At 40.0% G+C, this 24855-nt stretch overlaps 1 protein-coding gene across 1 annotated transcript in view; it reads left to right on the top strand.

The window, feature by feature from the left end:
* Nucleotides 1-18573: 18573 nt before the first annotated feature.
* LOC146718423 (RNA polymerase II elongation factor ELL-like) overlaps nt 18574-24855 on the top strand; it is a 41041-nt gene continuing 34759 nt past the window's right edge. The window contains exons 1-2 of the mRNA XM_085451322.1: nt 18574-18748; nt 19295-19342. Of these exons, the coding sequence (XP_085307448.1) occupies nt 18611-18748; nt 19295-19342 (186 nt within the window). The 5' untranslated portion in view covers nt 18574-18610. The remainder of the gene's footprint in view (nt 18749-19294; nt 19343-24855) is intronic.

Raw genomic sequence — 24855 nt, 5'->3', positions numbered from 1 at the left:
TTTGCCTTCATGCCTTCCATTTTTTATCACCTGTCCGACCGCCTCCTCATGCATAACCCTAGTAAAAAATTTGTATTTTAGTCTCTCTGTCCCGTTTCACTGTGAATACTATTACCCTCCTCATACAGAGTCTAATCCATTCAGGCTCTTTAGCTGCAAAGTGCTTTTTATTTTTTTATTTTTTAAGGAGATCCTTTTCTTTTTACTAACAATTAAAAGAAACCATCACCTGAAAACACTTTTCAAGTCTGCCTGATCGGAGCATATTTGGTCCATCGGCCATCTGAACAGAGCCTCTGGTCCACATTCACATGTCAAAGGGTTAGGGTCATCAGTCTGTGAGGGTGAACAAACACTTGACCCCAAGTGTAAGTCCAGTTAGCTTGACTTGTGTGTTTGCTGAATACCATGGTTTGGCTTGCTTGAACAGATTTGCCAGAGCCAAAGAAACACCTCAAATGACTGAACCACAAAGTAAAGGTAGGCATTTTGAATGAACACTAGTGGTGGAAGAGTAGTGCAGGGGTTAGCAGTGGCTCTTCACAGCAAGAAGGTCATGGCTTTGAATCCAGAGACAAGCTGAGGATTTTCTGTCTGCACGTTGTCCCTGTGGTTCTCTACAGGTACTTCGACTTCCTCCCACAATCCAAAGACATGCTTGTTTATTATTCTAAATTGGTTGCACGTGTGAATGAGTGTGTAAATAATCCTTTATCCCTCGGTTTTAACCCTGGGACACATCGGAAACCTGTTGAGCGTGTATTCCACCTTGTATCCTGTGACAGCTGGGAAAGCCTCCATTTAAATAAGTCAAAAAGTCCTTGATTTTGCATGTTTCTCCTGTTTTTTTTACCATATAATCTCACACTCTTTATCCAGCTGGCATCTGCTAGTTCTCGGTGGTTCCTTGTTTGTTCTTGTTTTTCTCTTTGTTTTGTTTTGTTTTGTTTTGTTTTTTTTTTGGGGGGGGGGGGAATGTAGAATTTGGACCCAAAAAAAAGTTTTATAAGTGGTTACGTTTTTTTGCTTTTTATTTTTAAATCTCACCAATTCCTACCACAAAGTAAATATAATCATGAAGTTCATTGTGCTCTTTTAGAGTTTTTCTTCAAAAACAAACCATGTTAATAAAGTGTCATCTCTGTAATGAAAATCAAAGAGAGGAGCAGTGGAGTAAAATAAAGAAGAGATCAAAAAGACAAACTGAGGCATGTCCAGAAGCTTAATCACAGTGTGAGCGCAGGCCAGCAGGCGAGTGGCGAGAGGGAACAAGAGAATCAGCCCAAAGTGTAAATACACACAAAACCTTTTATAACTACCAAATAGAACTTCAACATGTAATAAATCAAAAACAGTACAACAGGCTTCTTCTAGAAAGCCATCATCAGCTGGAATATTTGTGCATTAATGATACTTTTGTCATGATCCTGGGCCATGTTGGCCCAGCAGTCTTAGTATTCATGTCTTTTTGTATTTTGTTCCTTATTTGATTTCCCCTTGTGACTTTTATCCCCTGTGTGCCCCTCTATGTATCTGTGAGCCCTCGTCTCCCCTCGTGTTTCATTCCATGTTTCCCCAGCCCACTATGCCCGTGCTCTCTCTCTCCTCCTGTCTGCACCTCTGTGTACTTCCTGTTTTACTTTGACAGCCTCTCGTCAGTATGCGTCATGTTGTGTTCACTCCTGCCCTGTCTCGTTACGATTATCTGTGTTACCTGTGTTCCCCGTGTGCTCCCACTTCCCTCGTTAACCCTCTGTGTATTTGTCATGTCGTCAATGTCTCCTCCCCGAACCTGTGTGGCTTTCTGTGTTCCCTCGGTCTTCTGTTAGTATTCCCAGTTTAGTTCTGTTTCGTTTTAAAGGCCTGCAATAAAGCAGTGATTTTGAGTTCAGTTCCTGTCTCTGTGAGTTTTGCGTTTGGGTCCTCATCTGCCTCCACACAGCCAGTTCACGACAACTGTTTGTTCTTACACTTGGAACAATTTGACTGAACCCTTCACAACAAGGGGGCAGCATCTTACCAGTAGCTGTGCTGGGATATTTTAGGATGTGTGCTGAATTTTGATATGTCTTTTAAACTACCACTGTTTATTCAGGATGATTTTCCTTTTGCCAGGACAGTATTATGCAATAATAATGACTTGTGGGGTTAAACAAAGGTTATGCTGATTTGCTGGGAAATACTCGTATTATATTCAAGTACAGCCCTATTCCAACTCCATCTAATGTCTCTCCAACACAATACACAGACATACTGGTTAAAAGACACAGGCAGTAATTCTTTATGTTCTGTTGGTAGTTTAAACAGTTAAGTATCTTTAATATGAACAAACATGATGTTTTCTCCAGTTTAAGCTGTAAAAATGCCAATGGAGTACTCAGGTGGAAATCAAGGCAATCCTGACTGCTTGTTATTGTCCTGCTCACTGACTATGACTACTTTAACTGTCAGTCAGTCATCACAACAGAGCAGGTGTCCAGTCTGTTTGGTAGCATATCGATCAGATCAGAATATTTACAGTATAGATAAATAACATACAAAATCAAAAGGGTCTAAAAAGTATTTTTGTAGTATTATGCTTTTTTTTTAATGCTTTTTTTCTATTGAAACCCCTTTCTCATGTTAGATCTTTTGCCCTATATTCTCTCTATTCCTTTTTGCACGCAGCTGGTGCATAACCAGAATAACATGACGTCTGTGGTCTAACTGAGTCATCAGGACCCCTATGAGCTTCCGGGAAAACCATAGCTTAGTGAATGACTGTGCTCTCTATTTCCCCACATAAATCTCAGGATGAGACAGCTCCAATCATCCGGCTGAATAACAGGAACACAATGAACAGTGTTAAACTCCAAGATAAGACACAGTGCAGCTCGTTTTATGTCTCCAGTCCTTTGACTTTCAAGTGTGATTACCTGGATATAATATATAATACAGCTCTTGACAAGGCGATGACTTTAATCAAGCTTCAAAGGCAAGGCAAGGCATCATGCTGTGGCACACACACGCACACAAAGAGAATTGGCTGATTGTTTTTCTCTTAAAACATGAAAAATGTGCCAGTCAGAAGGCTTTGCTTAGATGCTTCACATGTTGATTGTCTATGTTTGGGAGTCATTGTGAGCTGGTGCCCGTGTAGTGTTCTAATAAGTGTGTGTGCCCATCTCTACTTTGATCAAATCAAAGTGAAAGTTATGAATGTAGTGTTGTTTTTAATTCCCTATTGTGAAACTTTAAATTAACATTTCATAGTTTCCAAACATTTGTAGCCCTTTTAATCTGCAGGGGTACCATGTGTGCTTCTGTGGACTCAGTGAAGCCACACAGCAGTTTGTGAAATAGTCACAACCTTTAATCAGTTGACTTGTGTTTCTGAATATGATTTTCTTTTTCATGTCCTGAACAAGGTTTTAAATTTCTTCAGACCTGTTTTTACTGATTTCATGTTCACATAATGAAATTAATATTTTCCCTTATTAAAGGGGGGGGGGGGGGGGGGGGGGTCCATATTTGGTGGCTGGAGGGATTGGAGTGACTCATTACAGTTTGAGTCATAAATGTCACAGATTTCGAGACAGAATCTCCCATTTCACCGCATCCCGAAGGTGCTGTGTTGGATTAAAATCTGGGGACTGTGGAGGTCATTTTAGTGCAGTAAACACATTGTCGTGTTTAAGGAACCAATTTGAAATGATTTAAGCTTTGCAACATGGTGATGATGTGTACACTGTGGTCAGGGACATGGTCTGCAATCAATCCCAATGTTCAGCTGATACTAAAGTGAGTCGAGAAAATATATCCCACAATATCATACCACCATCAGCCTGAACCCATCCATGTTTTAATGTTTATGCCATGTCTGTCCCTGTCATCTGATGTTGAAACAGAAATCAAGATTCATCAGACTACCCAATGTTTTTCCAGTCTTCTGTTCTCAAATTTTTGTGAGCATGCACAAACTGTAGCCTCAGTTTCCTGTTTTTTCCTGGCAGTGGTGAACCCAGTGTGGTCTTCTGATGCTGAAGCTCATTGTGGTGCTGAAGTTATTGTTATCTTACTATAAGGTTAAAGCACTCTTGCCATTCTCCTCTGAATTCTAGCATCATCGAAGCATTTTTTTTACAAAGATCTGTCACTCACTGAGCATTTTCTCTTTTTCAGATCATGCTCTTTAAATCCTTGATGTGGTTGTAAGAGAAAATCCAGTAGATCAGCAGTTTCTGAACGACTCAGATTAGCAACCATGCTACTAAATGCATCGAGTTGCTGCCATTTGAGTGGCTGAATAGAAATTTGCATTAGGAATGTAGATTGTTTTTTCGCAACCAGGCTGGTGGAAGGAAAGAGCAATGTACCATGCGCCCTGCTACAATGACGCAATTGTGGTGTCATCCAGTGGTTTGTGAGCCAAGGTTGATTTGTGTGGGTCTGCTTCGGAGCACAGAGTTTCTGTGTTGCTGTCTTGTCCTTTGAGAAGCAGTTTTCATAACCTGGTAGACACTTGATCATGTAGTTATATTGAAGTGTTAACTAAACTAACTTCAATTTCAGTCGGGACACTGGGACTTAAAAACAGTAAAGAATCACCAGGATTTTTTTGATGCCTTAGCTGCATGGGTCTAATTGAACACACATTCTAGCTAACATGCTAATAAAAACTACATCTGAACTCAGACTTTTTGAATGGTTTATACATTGACTGCATAGAAAATGTTATCTGAGATTGCTGCATTAAAATGCAAAAGGTAGCCATGAACAACACGTTCTCATCCCAATGTGTAACATACCGACGCATGTGACAAATCGTCAGTATGTTACGCATTCAGGGGCATGGGAGGCAGTTGCAGTGAACCTATACATGTAAATGTGTTTTACGTTTTGATCATGAATCACTTTGGAAAACACTATGTGATAGGGTTAAGGTTAGGGTTAAGGTTAGTGTTAGGGCTGGAATGGACGGCTGGAGCCTCTGCCCTAAGCGTATGTTCATGCCGCGGACGGCATTCTGTTGGATTCAATTGAGAACACAGAGCATCTTATAAAGATGCAGAAGGGTGCCTTTCGCGTTCCTATGAGACACCGATACAAATCGTCGGTATGTTACACATTATGAAAGAGAATGCACTGCCATGAACCATGAACATGGTCAACAGATTTAGTGAAGTGGCTCAAATTACATTACATGAGACACAGCAGAAAAACAGTTGCTATAGCTGCTTATTCCACCACTCACCTGTCAATCAAAGTAGCCACACCCTTAATTGTGCATAAATTTAAGCTCTACAATTTATTTTTTTTTAAGGTTAATTTTTTTTTAAAGGCACTTACCAGGGGAGTAAAAAAGCCACTCAAATTCCTTTTTTCCAGGCTGCGAAGTTGAGGATTTCAACATTGGACTCTATGGGGACTGACTCTCTTCTGGAACTAGCCTAAAGTGGCCATTAGGAAAACTGCAGTTGTGGAGGAAATGGCTAGGTCGTGCTTTTTGTTCCATACTGAAACATCTGAACAAATACTGAATTAAAATTTGTTGCTTCATAGCTTAATTTGCAAATTTGAATACCAAATATTTGTACTGATTGGCATGAAAACTGCTACAGACATTTACGTCTCTCTCAGGATGAACTGTAATCACTTTGCTGAGCCCCTGACTTTTCATCCAATACCTTTCGTAACATTTCCACCATCCTCAGTTAAACCTTGTGTTAAAGGCTCAACAAATGTCTGCATCATCACAAAGATTAGTGCTGACACTGTGTGTGCATGGGATACTGCTTCTGCCACCATCACATATTTAACTACAGCAGATCCCACCTGTTCCTTAGTGATTTTAATAAAATCCCAAAGGATATTACAAATGCATTTTTAAAGCTGCTGTCACATCCTAATTTGTGTTTTACAGGCATTAGATGCATCAGTGTGTGAAACTCCGGTCACAACATGAATTCAAAGACACAGACTGTTTCTGGTCCCTTGATATAAATGCTTCAGTAGTCTGGTGTCTGACTTTTATTGGATCACCAGTCACTGTGTCCCTGTGGTTATGTGAAACCAGCTCCTGCTCCCAATTACCAAATCCTGCTCCAGAGGCGTGTGCTGCCCATTATTTTCTTGTGGGTGTAGTAACAAAAAGCTGGGTATGCCAGAGAAGACTGATTTTTTTAAAAATCAGAAATTGTCCAATTATGCCAATTAAATCGTAAAAAACACAGACGCTAACCATCTCACCATTGTTGAGTGTCTGCAAGCACGCTGAAAACAGGGAATTAAAAATTTGAGGCTTTTAAAAAAAACGACTTAGAAAGGGTATAATCATTATGTCCTAGACATATTAAATATTTTATTGCTAATGTTCAAATCCTTATTTACAACAACATATTTATTTTTAATGAAAACAAGGAAGCTAATCGAGGCTGAGACAAAATTACTTTAAACTGCTTTTCCCATTCCACAGACAGCAATCCACATCCCACCAAGCAAAATGCACAAGTTCAAATCTGAAAAAGGAAAACCCTCCCTTATCCGCCACTTTATTGGGTACACTTTGCTAGTACTGGTTTGGACCCATCTTTACCTTCAGAGCTTAATTATTCATTCGCCTCTGTCAGCCTCTGTCAGTGCGCCCAGGGTGGCTGTGGCTACAATGTAGCTTGCCATCACCAGTGTGTGAATGTGTGTGTGAATGGGTGGATGACTGGATGTGTAAAGCGCTTTGGGGTCCTTAGGGACTAGTAAAGCGCTATACAAATACAGGCCATTTACCATTTTTACCATTCAGCGAGGAACTGGAAACATTTGCGGTGTCACACAGTTGTTGCAGATTTAAATCTTCAGTTCTAACACAACCCAAAGGTGCTCTATTGGATTGAGATCGGCTGACTCTGAGGACATTTGAGTCCAGTGGACTTATTTTCATGTTCAAGAAACCCCTTTGAGATTATCTAGGCTACAAAGGCATGGTGCATTATCCAAATGGAATGGATGTAGTATAAAGATTGTGGGTATGGACATGGTCAGCAGCGATACTCTGGTAGGCTGCGGCATTTAATGATGTTCAGTTGGTACTATAGGAGCAAAAAGTGTGCCAGGAAAATATTCCCCATATCATTACTCTACCACCAGCAGCCCGAACTGCTAATACAAGGCTGATTGTATTGCTGATTCAGTCCATGTACGCAAAATTAATGCTTCACACTCTTAAAAGACAAAAAAAAAAAAAAGGCAACATTTTGAGGTTGGATGGATTGTTGGTGCTGCTCACACCAGAGACCCAAGTCAGCACATGAAAGATCTTCACACATAGTTCTTTTATTTTCAAATACATTATTGATTACTGCTTTGGTTGGGTTTAAGCATTAAAAGCAATTTGGTTGGGATTAGAAAAAGATGATGGTTTGGGTTCAATTCAAACTATAGGAAACATGCTTCCCATTGAGATACTTTGCCTGATGACTGGGTCATGACCACGGAGAAATACATGGCTTTTCACTGACTACTTATCATTTTCTCAGGGGACTGGGCTGGAGATACAGCACAAGATGATTTCCAATCTTCTGATGAGTTTCCTAATCTTCATTCGATACTTTTAGTTTGAAAGGGGAACCCTCCGCCATGATTCAGATCTAAACTTTTTCAAATACTAGCAGCAGCATGGAGGCAAATATTAGTTGAAACAGCAAAAACCTGTTTCCTTGGAGTCTTTTTTCATCTGTCATCAGTCACACTTGTAACCATGGCTGTAAAGGCCCTGTGTGCTCAGGAAAACACCAAAACACCTGGGTCTGCTTATCAACGAGTGCATACATGCATGCGTGTGATGCCACGGAAGAACACACACGCAGACATTCAGAGGGAATCAAAAGCTGATTCAAAAGTCTGATTGTGTTGCCTTGTGGGAAAGCTTGTGCCCACCTTCACTTTGAAGACAGTGAAAACAAATGTGTAACTCTCAGTTGTGAACGTAATCCGCAGCCTTTGCTGAATAAGCCCGTGTTTACACTACACGGTTCGCAGGTCCAGATGTTTTTCTGTTATTTTAAAGTAGGAAGAAGGCGATTACTGCGAGCTAAGCTTCTGAACTCTACAGTCATCAGGTTTGATTGTTTTGATTAAATCTTATCTTACATGGAACTTTTTCAGTTTGACCCTGGTTACCATGGGAGTTTTCAACGTATGTGAGGCTCTTTTACACTGACCTTGTCTTGCCAGTTAGGGAAAACATGAGATCAATTTTGTTACACTAAGCGCAGCAAAAAATAACAAATTATCAAGTTCCACAAAGGCAACAAGTGTTACACAACATAGAGGAACAAAACCCCGACTACAGCTGCAGCTTTTAGTGAGAGACTGAGACATCCTGGACCGATCTGCTGCCAAACACGCCTCACAAGTAACACACAGCCTTGAAATTCCACCACTTTTGAAACACAGAAGTTAAGAGTGTTGATCGATGCTACAAAATCAGGATTCCTGACATATTTTCAGTCAGCCAATATGTGCTTAATCTAGAGGCTTTCAAATGTGTCTGATGATTTACTGATTACTTATTTTCAAAAGTAATTAATTACTTAGTTACTTAGTTACTTAGTTACTTTTTAAAAACACGATTTACAACCTGAATAGGTGATAAAGCGATAGATCTTTCAGCCCAATTCTACTTTTTCTACATAATCCATCATACAAAATGTAATCAAATGGAAAAGTCTCTTTTTAAAACTTGTTTAATTAGTTTTAACCTTTTAACTTTATGCATCAAGCAAAAATTTAATTATATGCAACATTCTCTGACTGGAAGAAATTTGTTTAATATTTAAACCTATTTTCTGCACATTCCAGCACATAAAATATATATTTTTTGTGTTTACACTCACTCTTTCAAATAGATGCAAGTAAAACACAGCAGAAAATAAATAACATCAAAGACTCAGCGGTCCTGTTGCTCTATTTTCACCTGTAAAGCAGGAGTGGCGTAGGCGGAGGTTTACCCTGGTGCAGGTGTGCCGCAGCGGTCAGTGGAAGAATCCGCGAGTTTTTCTGTGAGTTTCCCATTACGTCGTAGCGCACTCGGTGCTTGCTTGGAAGTTTGGGGGGGGGGGGTTTCGCTTTAAAAAGAAGTTTTCTTCCCACACACAACGGACACTAATGTTTTTGTCACTTTTTATGGAATCAAACTCAAAGTAAGGTCAGTACTTCCAAGCTTTAAACGCTGCACGCTCATACTCTCTCCCGCACTCGATATATGATGCACTGTTGATCTGCACACAGCTGTTTTCACAAACGTCGCACTCGCTTATGTCACTGTCATGAGACATTCTTGCAAAAAAATCACGGTTTTAGTAACGCAGTAACGCAGCGTTCCTACAGGAAAGTAACGGTAATCTAATTACCGTTTTTGCAATAGTAATCCCTTACTTTACTCGTTACCTGAAAAAAGTAATCAGATTACAAGTAACGCGTTACTGCCCATCTCTGGGCGTAGGCATTCAAAAGGGTTTGTGGTTACGACCTACCTGTGGTGTACATTTTAATCCTAGAAAATTTAAGTACACATTACTGTCGACCAAGGCCCACACTCTTATAAATGCTAGCAACAGCATTGGTGACTTGCATAAGCTCTGTTGTAGGATCTACATTGACTCACTGGAGACGTATAATTTGAGCATGAAGGCCCAGTCATGCAGACATAGAGACCAATGAGTGAAGCCCTGGTAACCACTAAAATGAATCACTAGGAGGAGTACAACGCTGCGCTGAAAGTCTGCTTGTGATTGATTTGATCGTTAGCAGGTTGCTTTGATCACCTGCTGTTTGTATGCAAGACGCCGACTTATCAGCTTGCCAGCCGTAGCAAAACAGCAAAGAATACAATGCAAACAGTTGGGCCTTTTAAGCAAAAGTTGCCCCTTTTAAAATATTATTATATTTAAGCAGCAAGACACAAATTTTACTTTGGAGATGAAAGTTATCCAGTTCTGGTTTTCGCTCCATGTTTGCAGACAAGTCAGCATCTTCCATGCAAACTACAGGCAAACGTGGTAATCTGTTACTAACCAGTCCAGTCATGAGGTGGTTTTTGGTGCAACCACTTTCATTTTGCAACACCCAGAACTGCTGTCCAACCACTCACCAACCAGTCAGGAAATACAAATTTTTCCCCAACAACTGGAAGTTGCCACAGGGTCACTGTTCGGTCTCTAGCCCTGAGTGACTGAAGCTCTAAAGGTTTTTCTTTCAGTGTGGTTTGTAGAGGTCCACAGATCAATGGCAATAAAACTAATCATAATGTCAAAAAATTAACCAAGCATTGAAACAATCGAGACAAATTCAGCTTTCTTATCTTTACTTTAGTGTCTGCATAAACTGCAAATTAACAACACACTATTTTACCCCAAATCTCAACTATGAGCAGAAAATCCCAACTCAGCCTGCTGCACATGCTGGAGAGTGTAACCATGCCAGATAACCAGCAAAATGTGGACCCTTAATGATGCTGACGTTTATCTATTTGCATCATTTCTAAGCCACAATAAATAAATAAAAACAATTAAAACAGCAGTTAGCATTATGTGGAGTCATTTTTGATTGTGTTTCAGACTAACATTACACTGGAATATAAGATTAGGAGTAGCAGAAGTATTTGGTTGCTGTCTTATCTTGTCCCCCTTTACAGAAGCCAAATTAAACACGTTGACACGCAGGGGTGTGTCGAGTGTCTTGGGACATTTGATAACATAACCAACTATACTTCCATTTTAACGGCTCATGTTGAAGGTCATGAAGATATGCAAAATATGCCAAGTAAAATAGCAGAGCAGAGATATTTGACTTTTTAAATATCAGAGAACATAACAGTATTATCTGTGGTGCATTTGCATACATCAGATTGTCACACTGTAAAAGGTAAACACAGGACTCCAAGTAGACAAAGCAGACAAAACAGACACACGTGCGAGTCTTTTATTGGACTGAGCATCATCATATCACCATTGGACTGAGAACAAAATCCAAGAACAAGACCTGACACAAGAAACACAAACAAACAAGCAAAACAAAAAACAGGATTATATATGTAAACATAGGGCTGACTGAAGGATGAAAACCAGGATAAGAATGAGACAAAGGTTAAAGTAATTAACACAGGAAAGAAGACTGAGACAGGAAATAAAAAGTAATGCAGAAAAAAGCTGACCTTCAAAGTAAAACAGGAACTAGCCAAAATGTAAATATTAAACACAGAGAGAAGACTCACATTAGACGTGGTTAAAAAACTAAAACATCTATAAGGATTAAATACTGAAACTCATTAAAAGGGCAAAGTAAAGACAGGATTCAAAGAATCGATAATGTTATAACAAAAAAATAGTAAACCTAAGTAGACAAAAAAAGGATTTCTAAAAACAAGTCTAAGTTTTTAACTTTTGTTAGAATGCTATAAACTTTCTGTTGTGTTTGACAGGGGAAGCGCCAGTTTCACACAAAAGGTGTTAATAAGGTGCCTCTGTCGATACCTTTCTCAGTACTTTCCCAGTCTGACAGATTCCTTGCCAGATGAAATAAGTGTGTGTGTGTGTGTGTGTGTGTGTGTGTGTGTGTGTGTGTGTGTGTGTGTGTGTGTGTGTGTGCGCGCATGTGTGTGTGTGTGTGTGTGTGTGTGTGTGTGTGTGTGTGTGTGTGTTTTGATACAACTTGAAACAACTTCTAGGGTTTCACAGCTAAATGTGCAGTTACTGTACATGATGAATGTGATTCTCTGTGTGTTTTACTAATATGTAAATACAGAATAATAATGTTCACTGCAAATAAAAAGGAAGTCACTTATTAAAGGCAAAAATGGGTGAAGCTTTTGCATGTTCGTGTGGTGGTTCATGCTGGGAAAAGTATTTGGTACGAGACCTTCTGTGCTATCTGCTCCTGTGAAATGCTTATCAGGCTTTGAATGAGTCACACCCGTCTGGCTGACGGTGCCAGTGCTTTTTATTTAGTTCACTATATTATAAGACACTGCGCACTCACCAGTCATTTTATTGGGGAGGTTTGTTAACGCAAATATCTGATCAACCACATGGCAGCAATTCTGTGGCAGAAACACAAAGCATGTAGGCATGTAGACATGGTCAAGACAACCTGCTAAAGTTCAAGCCAAGAATCAGAATGGAGAGGAAAGGTGATTTAAGTGTCTTTGTATGGTGCCAGATGGGCTGGTCTGAGTATTTCACAAAGTGCTGATCCGCTGAGATTTTTCCTCACAACCATCTCTCACAAAATATCAGGAAGTGTCACGTCTCCAAGCAAAAAGAGCTATTGTACTTAATGGTTATACTGCTTCAAGGTGATAGCAGGGCAACAGTAATTCAAATAACCATTTGTTACAGCCACGGTATGCAAAAGAGCACTTCTGATCTCTGAAGACCACACCAGGTGCCACTCCTGTCAGGTAAGAACAGGAAACTGAGGCTGGAATTTACACAGACTTGCTAAAACAGGACAACAGAAGATTATCTGGTCAGATGAATCTCAATTTCTGCTGCAAAATTCAGATCAGATCAGAATTTGGTGTAAATGAAATGAAAGCATGGATACATCCTGCCTCGCATGAGCAGTTGAGGGCTGTTGGTGGTGATCTAACAGTGCTGAGGAATATTCAACCTCCAAAACTAAGCATTGTTTAAACACCACAGCCAACCTGAGTGTTGTCGCTAGCAGTGTCGATCTATTTATGACCAACTGTGGTCAAATGTGCTATGTCACGAAGCTCAAGCTAGTTTCTTGAATATCACAATGAGTTCACTGTATTCAAATGGCCTCCACAGTCAACAGATATCAGTTGAACATACTTTTATATTAAAGTGCTTGAAAGCCACATGAAGATGAACTGCCTTGAGTGTTGTTGCTTGAGTCAGCGTTGGCCTGATGAGCAGACCTATCACTGCTCATTTTAGCTGTAAGCTAGCATCTCAAGGCTTCACTAGCTCTGACTGAGTTGCACTGTGGGTAAAGCTCGATTTTTAAGAAGAAAATGTGAAATAAAGATATTTCTACTTTTAATTAGCGTTCACCTACACATGCTGGATCTGACCTGGGGATGCTGAGCAGGGCTGAAAGACAATTCAAGTTTTTTTCTGTCGTCATCAGATTGTAGTAGCTCTTTCCTTTTCACCACACTAATCCAGTAGAAAAAGAAACTTATATCTTTATTATTATTTGCTTTAGTCGTGCTTCTTTTTTATGTACTTCAGCCATGCTGGATCCATAGTGTAGTCATTATATGTTGTGTCTTGAGTTACGTTAAGAACAAAAATATTATTTTCAAGTTGTGCTGGTGATATTAGCTGTTAGCTTTTTAAACGCAGACTGCTGTGAATAAAGCAAACACACTCAGCTGCAGGTGTCCTGGGAGTCACCGACCTCAGGTGTCGAGTCACTCCCAGGGGGTCAAGGCCTGCATTAGCAGTTGCAGCAGATGGCAAACCGCAGACAATGAGTGGATGAGACAGACAAGCCAGGTACAGAAGAGGGAGGAGGTTGGATGGGTTAATCTTCAACTGCTCATCTGTCAGAGGAGTGACTTGAAACCTACTCATACCTGTGTCGGTGAATGAACGGGAAGGACTCCTGTATTTGTCATACAGGGGCTGGATTTACACATACACAATCCTTTTGTTCAAGTTCAAGATTTAATGGATGGGGATCAGAATAAAGCTTTCCAAACCTCTCCAGCATTGACCTGCAGTAAACCCTCCTCTTACGTACTTTCATTGACACAGCAGAGCTTAGCAATTTACCTAAATAGGCTTACTTATCAAACTCTTCTTCCTTCCAAGCTCCACCCTTACTCGTGCTCTTTCTCACCTTTTTGCAAACACTTAGGTTGCTTTGATTTGCTGTCATTCAGCTGGGTCATGCTTGCTGGGCTGTGAGACATCTAAATCACTATGCAAAAATCCTTAACAGAGAGCCGTTCCTGTTTACTTTGCATTGTGCTTCAATCACTAACACAACAGACAGTTGACAAACCGTCAAAAATGAAGATAACTTAAGCATATTAGCTAATTAACTCCCCGGGATAAGCATCATTCAAGTCAGGGAACGATGCTTATCCTGCAAACTGACCAACAATGATTGTCACTGGATCCATTTCTCTTTCTTTCTTCCTGACAGACATTCACCTTGTAATAACGTATCTATAATATGTATATAAATAATGATATGTACATAAACAGTAACTGTGTCTGCATGTATTTTATTTCTGTGTCAAAATTTACGTTAAATACATTAAATAAATTATTTTAGGGGTCTAAAACCTATGGCTCCTGAGACATATTTGGCTCTTTTGGTGAGCTCAAGCAGCTCTCTGTGACTTTGACATAAAACTAGATGAATAAAAATAATTGGTTATAGGGGGGAGTTTTGATATGTGACAGACATAGGTGCATACACATAATGATTTGTCCCGAGTTCTCCAGGCTGGATAAGGATGAAGATAAAACTTGATAATTTCATAAATGGAACAAAAACATGGGTATTCATCTACTTAACATGGCTGTTTTGTTACTGTGGGCTTAGAGTAGTTATTACCTGTGGGTTACTGGGAATTTCTCTACCATTCAGGACAAGTGTGGCTCTTAAGCAAGGAAGAAGAAAACAAGCATGACACCATCATTTTGGTGATTTTATGTAAATATAACCAGTGCAACTGAAAATTTACTATATGTTTTAAATAATAACTTTCCTGGAACAGCTGTTGCACTCCAACCACCGCAGTATTTGTCCTACTGCTTTGTGTCCTCAGCTCAAACAGCACTTACATTTATCATTGTTATCATTATTATTATTATTATTATTATTAATCTCAATGAAAGGGTATATTCTAACGTAAAACAAACTGGCCTTTTCTTGACTTATTCTTGTTTAATAAGTCAACAGTGTTGCTAATCAGGCACTTATGTATCATCTAACGTGCCAGACATAATACTACACATTTACAGTGTTATGGTCGGCACGTTTGCCATGCTATTTAATGAGAAATGTGTCATGCTTACACAAAGGTTCTGTTTTTATCTACTGGCATTCACCAGGCCAGGCATGACATGACAAGTAGATCAGCATTTCTTAGCATTCTTATTAGCATAGTAAGAATTAGATTTTAGCCTCCAGGTTTTGCAGAAACTTCGAATGCATGGAAGATTTCTGCACAGCTCCACACAAAGACTCAGACTTTCTGTTGCAGATGAAGGTGAGATGGGAAAAGATTCCAGCTTTACGCCGACTTTGTTGCTAAACTTAGACACATGTGAGATGCTACATAATTTATTTCGGCTTATGCTGCAAGCTCAAGAAAACTTCCAAACTTAACTGTGTATGTAACATTTACATGTTTTTCTGCACTTATATTATCAAAGGTTTAAGTCCTTATTATATTCCCTAGCTGTTTTTTGTTTTGTTTTTTTAATCCTGCACTATTCATGTTTTCATTAGTTGTGACAGTGCAATATGTCATTAAAACTTTAAAAACGTCCCTCCTCTTTCGGCCCTGTTTTGGTCTCTGAGTTCGTTAGTTGCTGATGGTGGTGTGTTCTTTAAAGAATGACACCGGAGGTCCATTGTGAAACCTGTTAGAATGACAAACCAACCTCTAATGGCCATGTAAATAAGGGCATGTAAGATGTGTGTTGGTGTCACCTTTAGATGTGAAGAGATCCACGCACATATTAGGAAATCTCATCTTCATGCTTAATGTGTTTTTGTTTTTTATGTAAACCATAATCTTTTTCCAATCTCCCAAACAAGTAAATTCGCTGCCTCAGCTTTCACTTTGACTGCATATTTGGTGAAAAAGCGAAAGACCAAGTGAAAGTAAGTGGATTGCAGTTGTTTAGTAGAAAAGTGGGTGTGTTTCTACCACCACTCTCCCCCAAACTACTCCAACCCCACTCCCTATGACTCCCTGATGCAGACTTTCTGTTGTTTGAAAGTGGAAACACTCCTGCAGAATAGGGACAAATGACCTTTAATGCTGTTCCAGTTGGATGACTTGTGTTTCATCACAAGGATGTGTTCATGTCACACAGTGATGCTCCAGGAATGTGTTTCCATGTGGGGATTCAGCCAAAGCAGGCCCTTACTGGTCGACGCTGCATTGCACTGATGACCCTCTGTGGCTCCTGTGTTGCTCCTTCAATTGGCATCCCTGCTGTGATGACAGTGGCTCCATTCAAATAAATGGGATGTCTGCCTTTTTTCTGTAGGGCTGGAAAAGGTGTGAAAAATTCTCAACTTTCTTTTATTGGAGCAGGTCTATTTGTTTCTAGATAAAGTATTTACACTAAAAATGTCTTCCTGCTGCTGCTGTTGAGATAATAGTAAAGTTGTCTCACTTAAAACCAGAATAATAAGCAATCTGCACCAAATTCATTAACTTAAAAAAACTACCACTCAATTTTTAATCTCTCACTAACAACAGAAAAAGTATTCAAGCTGAATTTCACTAAAATAAAAATAAGCATTATAGAGTCATTAAACTCTTGTTTTTTTCCTTTCCATTTAGATAAATCATATTTAATTCAGCTTCCCTTACTGATTTGCTCGGCTCCTCATAGTTTAAAGATCAAAGCAAGATGTCCAGTTCTGCCACCATCTTGAAAGGACTGCAGCACTTTTTTGGAGGTTTTCTGAGGCATGAACTAATTTAACTTTGATTTCAGTGGTTACTGAAACATGAAACATACATTTATAAAGACTGTAGTTGACAAAAACACTGGAAAGGTTGGGTCACTTTTTCCATAAATACGATTTTTAAAAGTGTAAACGTTTAACCACCGTCTTTACTTTTGTGAGATTCCTCTTAGAGCTCATTCAGGATAACTGCCACGTTCCTCTCTCATAATGTCTTAGACAGGGTGACCAGGTCTCCCGCTTTATATTGGACTGCACAGTATTTTTTATCCCTACCCTCCCCCCCGTCCCACATATTGAGACAATGTCCCACATTTTTACTGGCTGAAGTTTAGCAAAGTCAACACTGCGAGTCTCACGGGAAACGTGTGGCTCAAAAGGAGATATATTGAAGATGCATCCTCACTGAAACCCAGTGATGATTACCAGACAGAGTAGCAGCTGAAATAACAGTTTTAGCAGTTACTGTGATAGAAAAAGGGAACGCAAGTGTGCAAAGACCAGAAAAACAAGGCAGTTTCCATTTGTGTTTAAACGAAGTCACAAAATACATTTTTCCTTTTGTATGACTGATGCCAAACTTCCATCTTGCATAGCTAATGTGTCCCACAGAACCATACTCACATTTATGTTGTGGACTCAGATTTGACCCACAGTTCATTCTAAAGCATTAGTGCTTCTAACAAAAACTTTTCAGTTCTGCTGCTATAAAGACAGATATGTAGTGACCACCTGTCATTCCACAATCCATGGATTTATTTGTTAGATTTTTGTATTATATTGAGAATTTTATTCAGCTGTGGTGATGAGCAGTATGGATGAAGTTAGGTAGGAATATCCATGGATTATGACATTCATAGACAACGCTATGATCCACAGTGGGAGGGAGGGATCGAGGACATGTGGAGGTAAGCTCTGGAGAGAAGAGGAATGGAAGTCAGCAGATACCAGAATGCATGAGAATGAGAGGACGACAGGTGTAACAGTGAAGATGCAAGGAGCTGAGGTAGTGAACCTGAGGTCCACATTTCTAAGCAAGACAGTGCACAAGGGGTGAAGAAGAGAGCAGGAAGCAAGCAAGAAGAGGAAGGGTGGAGTGGGTGGAAACAAGTGTCAGGAGTTATTTGTGATGGAAGGATAGCAGAAAAACTGAAAGGGAAGAATTGAAAGATGGTAGTGAGACCTGCTATGTGTGGATTGGAGACACTGACAAAAAGACAGGAGGCCGAGCTGGAGGTGACTCGATTGAAGATGTTAGAGAGTTTTCACTGGGGATGACCAGGATGGACAAGATTAGAAATGAGTGCATTAGAGGTACAGCTCAGGCTGAATGCGTTGGAGACTAAGTTAGACAGCATTTGCAGAGGAGTGTTGGTGGATATATTGGACAATGAATTTTGAGGCCATCCAGAGGGTTGAAGTGAGAGATGAGGATGCTGGGGATAGGGTGAGAAGGAGGCAGATGATCTCCTGCTCCTAAAGAAAGCAGCCAAAAGAAGCTCTCCAGCTCTGTTATTTATTTTTATTTCACTTCTTTTGTTACATTTCAGATAATTGAGTTACTTTGTCTTGTTATTTTTGTTACTATTTTATTTAGTACATCTTAAATACATCTTATGTCAGAACGCTTTAAAAATGGCATTGATAGTTTTACGAACCAGAATAAAACAACAAAAAAGTCTGACAACACTGCTTACACGCATGCATTTTTTTCCTTCATATGTAAAATGGGTAATTATGGTTTTCCCCTTAGCTTTTATTTAATTATTAAGCGTTTAGTTTTGCACATTCAGCCTGTGTATCGCCACCGCTCGGAGCCATCAGTTCACGGCGCTATTGTCACCGAGCGAGGCCCCGCCCTCGGCGTGACGCGGCGGGGAGAGCGCTGAGCCGAGAGAGGAAAGCAGCTTTAATTGCACAGCAGCGAGAAAAGCCAGCGATGGCTTCTCTCAGGCAGGAGCACCAGTACGGGCTCTCCTGTGGAAAAAACAACAAAAACAGCCCCAACAGGACGCTGTACCATGTCAAGCTCACGGACACGGCTATCAGAGCGCTGGAGGCGTACCAGAACCTCAAGGTACCTTTGTGGTTTGTTTGTTTTCTTTTTGTGTGTTTGGATGTGAATTCATGCGTCAAAGTTTCTCTTTTATCTTCTTTCTAAAAATTTCCACTACCTAATTATTGTTAAATTGTTTTTCTGCGTTTATTTAGCTCACGCTTTTAATTTAGTGTGTGTTGAGGTTGTGGCTCCGGCCAGTACAGTTACTTCTGACTGAATCAGTTGGCTTCGTGGCTGGGTAACATACCAGAACTAAACCCAGTGATTGTCAGGAAAGACGAGCCCCTCAGCTGTTTGCTGGGAAACCTTCCTGGTGCTGCTTCAAAGTAAAGCAGAGAGGCAGCACTCTGCATAGTTATCTAATTGACAAGTAGCCTAGTTTGTGTCATAATTGGCTCCAGTGGAGATCATTAACAGCACACAGGCTTTATTGATTGTGTAACTTGTGCTTTAATCTGTTTAAATGTAAGATAAATTATATTTACTGCACTAATTCAGATTGCATAATTCTCCAAAGACACCTATATGCAACTACAATAGCCTCATTTTCTTTTTTCTCATTAGGGGTCTTTATCAAGTGAGCCATCAATATGTTTCAAAGGGAGCCAAGGGGTAAGTGTGATCATATTTATTTGTTTGTTTTCACATGTGCACATAACTGTATTTTTATGCTTCTGGGATTTCAACCCCATTTATTTGTTAACTAAATTGAAAAAGCCTGCATTGTTGTTCTTTAAATGAATAAAATAGCAACATTTCTAAAAACAGGAGCAAATTGCTCCTTAAATTCTGCTGCCGAGCTGTTGTCTCCTTCTGACTCACACTCTCCACCATGCTGCCACCCTCGGAGCGCTCAGATGGGAGCTTATAGCTGGTCTCCTCCAGCAGATAGGAGGCATGCAGGTTACTGGGTCAGGCTGTGGAGAGGCTTTGTTGGGTCAGTGCTGGGGGAAGAAGGAGGGGAGGGAGAAGTGCGCAGTACACTGACAGAGCCAGAGTCAACAGTGGGGAAAGGAGTTATTATGAGTCAAATGAGGAGCATTAATAGATACAAATTAGCCTTGTGCACCTTGTTTCTACTTTGTAAAAATGCAAGTTAATGTTGCATGTGTGTCGCTGGACATCAGGACAGCAGTGCATTAGCAGCTTTCTTTGGCTCGTGAAATTCAGCCATAATCTGCAGTAAGCAGCCTGAAGTATGCGTGTTTTGACTCAAGTCGGGAGCAGCTGTGTCCTTGGGGAATAGTTTCTTTTCAGGCAATGCTAATTGCACAGGCTGGTTGGAAAGAGTTGAACCCCCCCCCCCCCCCCCCCCTTTCCTGTCATGACAAGATGAGCTGAGTGGTCCTGAGCTTTATGAGGGAGTGGGGGGGCAGGGTATGGATAACCTGTAAAACCTGTAAATGTGAATAGTGGTGGAACGTTTGCTGCTTCTAATTTGTGTATGTGTGTGGGGGGTTTTTTTGGGGGTTTTTTTAAGTTTAAGAGTAGTGAAAACAATCTTTTACTTTTCTGACAGTAAGGTGTGGTGCCTGTCGTTTTTGTAACTAGTCCAGGATTTTTCTAACCTGCGTCTGACCTGACTCGAGCTGTCACAGAGGATTGATTCACATGTCGGTACCTCTTTGCAAGAGTTGGAGGTAAAGAAGCGGTCAGTCGGTTCCTGTTTTTGTTTGTGTTGTGCTCTGTACGGACTGCAACTCCCATTAGACAAGGCAATGATACGAGTACGTATGGCAGTAATTTAGAAAACGAATGCTGCAAATCCGAAGCTGATGGCGTGCTGAGAAATGCCTGCAGTTAGAATACAACCAAAGATGATAGTTGGATTCCCTGTTTTATTTTTTTTTATTTTTTTTAATAGAGAAGCTGTTGTGCGTGAAAAGTGAGTTTCATTAATTTGGGTTTGTCCTGTGCTCCATGCACGAGGGAAATGGCAACTGACTTTATATGGAAGTTTTGCTCAACAAGGTGGCGTGTTGGTAGTGATAGAGTACTGTGCAAAAGGCTTAAGCCACCCCTAATTTCTGTTTATTTTGTGAGGAAAATTGGAAATAGGTGCTTTCATCTATTTAAACATGTGGAAACATACATGGAAATATAAACGCAAAATACAGAGTTTGAGAGTCAGTATTTGGTATGACCACCTTTATTCTACAACGTAGTCTTTTCTTGCTACTTGTGCAGTTACCTCAGATTTTTCAAGGACACACTGCACATCATGACGAGAGATGCCAAGGTTTCTACTAACTCTTAACAATGGCTATTAACGCTGCCTAAAGATAAAGTTTAGGATTGGTTCTTTGTTAAGTTGTCTGTTGTGTGCAGACACTTTTCATCCCTTAAGTGCATAAGTTACGTGATTCACAGGGCAGTGTTAAGTGGATTACCAAACCAAAAATAATACAATGAAAAATATTCTTCTGAAAAGATACAAGGACTGGACTTAAAATGAGTGAAAAATCAGACAGTTTCACAAAGAAAAGCTGGAGAACTATTGCTCAAGAGCAAAAAATTGTGAGAAAGTCTGGCTCCTTAGAAGCAAAATATACAGAATTGAGGGGTGGCTCAAGACTTTTACACACTGGTGATTACTATTAGTAATACTACTTGTAGTCTTCGCTATTGTCATTAATATTACTATTGTTGTTATTGTACTGTTATTATTTTTAATATACATTTATAGCAGCTTAAGAACATACTTTACAAAGTGCTTAGACAAGCAAATTCACATGTGTTACTCATAAAAAAAATCCAAATCACAAATATCCATTACTTTGCTAATTATCCTGCATCCAGCACTGGTAGCTTTGTTTTGTTCAAATCAGCTTTGCTCTGATTATACTAATGCTTGGGTATGCACTGGTCTCTGGTCGCTGCATTAGTTACAACAAAGCAGTTTAGGAGAGACTTATGTGTGTCTCATTGCTGTTGACATAAACTCAGACATGATGTGCAACAAAATGCTGACTATAGTTGACTTAACAGCCATGACTGTCATTAACAGTGATTTTCTGAAAGTTAAACTGAGCTCCTTTTAATGTAAGGAATGTGTTGAATACTCTGTCATATCGGGAGATCTGAGTGAGACATTATTTTTTTCCCTGACAGTTCATCTGCGCCTCTGTCATTGTGATGGCTCAGGGATCGGAGAGAATCTGGCACTCCTCCCAAATATACGGCACAGATTTATAAGCGAAACGAATGTTTAGAGGTAATTACAGGAGCTGTAACGCTCTTGATTACAGCGTGAGGCATCATGACTTCAGTATGCATTAGCTCTCCCTGTCTGCCTGGCTCAGACGTTGATAAATGTGGGGATATACGCGTGTGTGTCAGTGGCACACTTTTGCTGAAGTAATAGCTAGGTTAATGACATGAACTCTGACCTGCTAATTTTCCCGTCCCATTACAAGTTGGGAGTCCTACTTTTTCTGTGTGTGCCAGTAATTGAGCAGAGAGATCACACCTTCTGTGTTAAAGCGTGTTTTAGTGATGCAGTGAATGGCACATGTATGCACGCGTTAGTATGTGTGATATAATTTTTTCTGCTTGCTTTGGCCTGGGTGTTGGCAGGATGTTTTTGATTTGGGTTGGTGTGATTGTTTATCCCTTGTGTGGTCTACAGACATGATTTATTCATATCTGACCTCCTCTTTCCTGTCCTGCCCCCCTGTGCCCGGTGTGCTGCAGTCGTTAGCCTGGCAGGACCAGCGTCGATCCCTTAAGGTCCATCTGCATGTGTGCCGTGTGTTTGTTTGTTTCTTTTGCCGGAGTGAATGAAAGGAGAGGATTTTGGCACTTATTTTTCCACAAGTGTGTGTCTGTGCGTGTGTTTAGCCTGCCTATGCTGAGTTCCCGAGAGTCCCCTCTGATTGTGTGCCGTCTCCTCTGATTTGAATAACAATGAGCGGGGGAATGCAGGCGGTGTGTTGTCACCCTGCCTGGATCACCCAAAATGAATCAGGTTTTTCAGACTAATGTGTTACAGTCGGTCCAGATGTGTTGTGGCCTGCCCCGAGGGTTTGTTTGTGCCCAGCGTGATAAAAACTTCCCTGCTGTGGATCTAATGGAGTGGGGAGTAACACAGCAAACAGCTTTCATCTTAACCATTTAGTTATTTAACCATGACCAAAATATAAAAAACATTGATGGTACTTCTGTCACATCATTACTGTGTACTGTATGTGGATTATCTAAACAGTTGCCACAAAGGCACTGAAAAGTATGTGTTCTGCCCAAAAAAGTCATCTTGAGATATGATGAAGTTGCAAACCACTGCAACTAAGCTGGGAAAATCTGTCAGGCATTTTATAAATTATACATATAAATTTATACATTATACAATACTGTATTGTATGTGGCACTGATTATATATTTTTTCCCTACAGTAGAAACAAGCATCATATTTATTGATATGCCTTTATTTAAACAGGAAACGTGGTTGAGGGGTATTTTACAAGGGAGATTAGAGGGGTTGTACTACAAAACAAAATTAATGTGTTAGCGAGCTTAGATTTATGAAGGTGTCTTTCTTTCTACGTGGGTCAATCTCTGTGTTAACTTGTGCTGAACACACAACGTGGTCTGGAGCAGAGTTTTGGTCTAAAATCTAACATCGAAACTAGAGCAGGGCGATATGGCCAAAAATATTTATCTCGATATATATTTGAAAATTTGCGATAACGATATAACTGACTATATAATTGATGCGAGACAAAATACAACTCCACAACTTTACTAACGCAAAAACCCATCTATTTATTTTCACTTAAACAAGCAGCTGTTTTTTATGTGCATTAAAGCTATATAAAGATTTAACAGTGCAAATGCAAATTCCTTGCTGAAACTTTAACCAAAAGACATTTCCAGTTGAAATGGGCTGACATATCCTGAGCATAAACATGTATAATATCCACTAAAGTTAAAAAGAGGTGCCTTGCAACATTAAACTGCAGTGTGCCAAATAAAAAAAGTCAAATACGTATTTTTCGGACCATAAGGTGCACAGGATTACAAGGCACATTAACCGAAACAAAGCAGTCGGATAAATCAAACTTTATTCAACTCATTCTTCTTGCTTCCTCCACTTCTGTACCATTGATTCATTAATGCTGTATTCTATCACAGCTGCTCTATTCCCATGTTGTTGCAGTATATTAATGACTAACCTCATATTGTGGATGGATTCTCTCAGTTGTTCTCCTGACTGAAGTTTGGTCCGTTTACAGCATCCTGCCATGCTATTGCATTTGTCCCTAACCATCAGGAACCTTCACGTTAACTTTTATCGAGTGGAAAAAAAGTTAGCATTCATCCTCCAGCTTTACTGTTTATGTTATGCTAACATAGCTGTGTCGCTAGCACATCATTATATACCACCTAGTCCAACTTCAGTAACCCTACAAATGTCACTGCTATTTAGTTTTCAGTCTTCATTGATGTTGGAAGTGATAGCATAGCTGTACGTTTGAATTATTTCAGAAATCTCTCAGTCAGAACATGCTATATCATGTTTAGGTAACTAGCGAAACTAGCGAGCTAACTTCCGCTAACTTCCTGCTAACTTCTAACTCCGTTAAATGTAATAAATTCTGTTTTCATGGATGCCTGGATGTTAAACTTAATCGTTACACCTGGTAAAGCAGCAATGCTGATCAATTTATTAAAGATGAAAGAATTTAGACAGTTTTTAACTATTAGTGATGCTGCAGTGTTCGTTTGACTTTGGCACCTGAAGTGGACAGAGTTTTGGTCCCAGATTACTCCCAGATTTACGAGCACCTTAGTCCGTCAAATACAGTAATAACGACGGCCCGCTAGCATGCTCTAGCAAAAATAGTGCTTTGTTGTGTATCTGACAGACAAAAGCTAAACCAGTTCCACACCACTGAAGTTGCACCATTTTTACAAACCAATTCTGGTTCATCTGTTTCACTCAACAATCCGCTTTGCCTCTTCTCATTCTCCGTTGCTGCCATGCTTTTCGGCCATGTGCGCATGAAAACAAAGGCACTGCGCATGTGCATTTTACCCATATTCTATTGCGATATTTTATTTTCTTATCGTTGCCCAACATTCTACCGGTATTACCGTGAGCGGTATAATATCGTCCAGCCCTAATC

This window comes from Copadichromis virginalis, linkage group LG1, assembly GCF_057382275.1.
Source record: "Copadichromis virginalis isolate Kocher_CV1m ecotype Utaka linkage group LG1, C_Virginalis_male_GT1.1, whole genome shotgun sequence".
NCBI lineage: Eukaryota > Metazoa > Chordata > Actinopteri > Cichliformes > Cichlidae > Copadichromis > Copadichromis virginalis.
The sequence above is the reverse complement of the archived record's forward strand: the minus strand, read 5'-3'. Positions and strand labels throughout refer to the sequence as shown.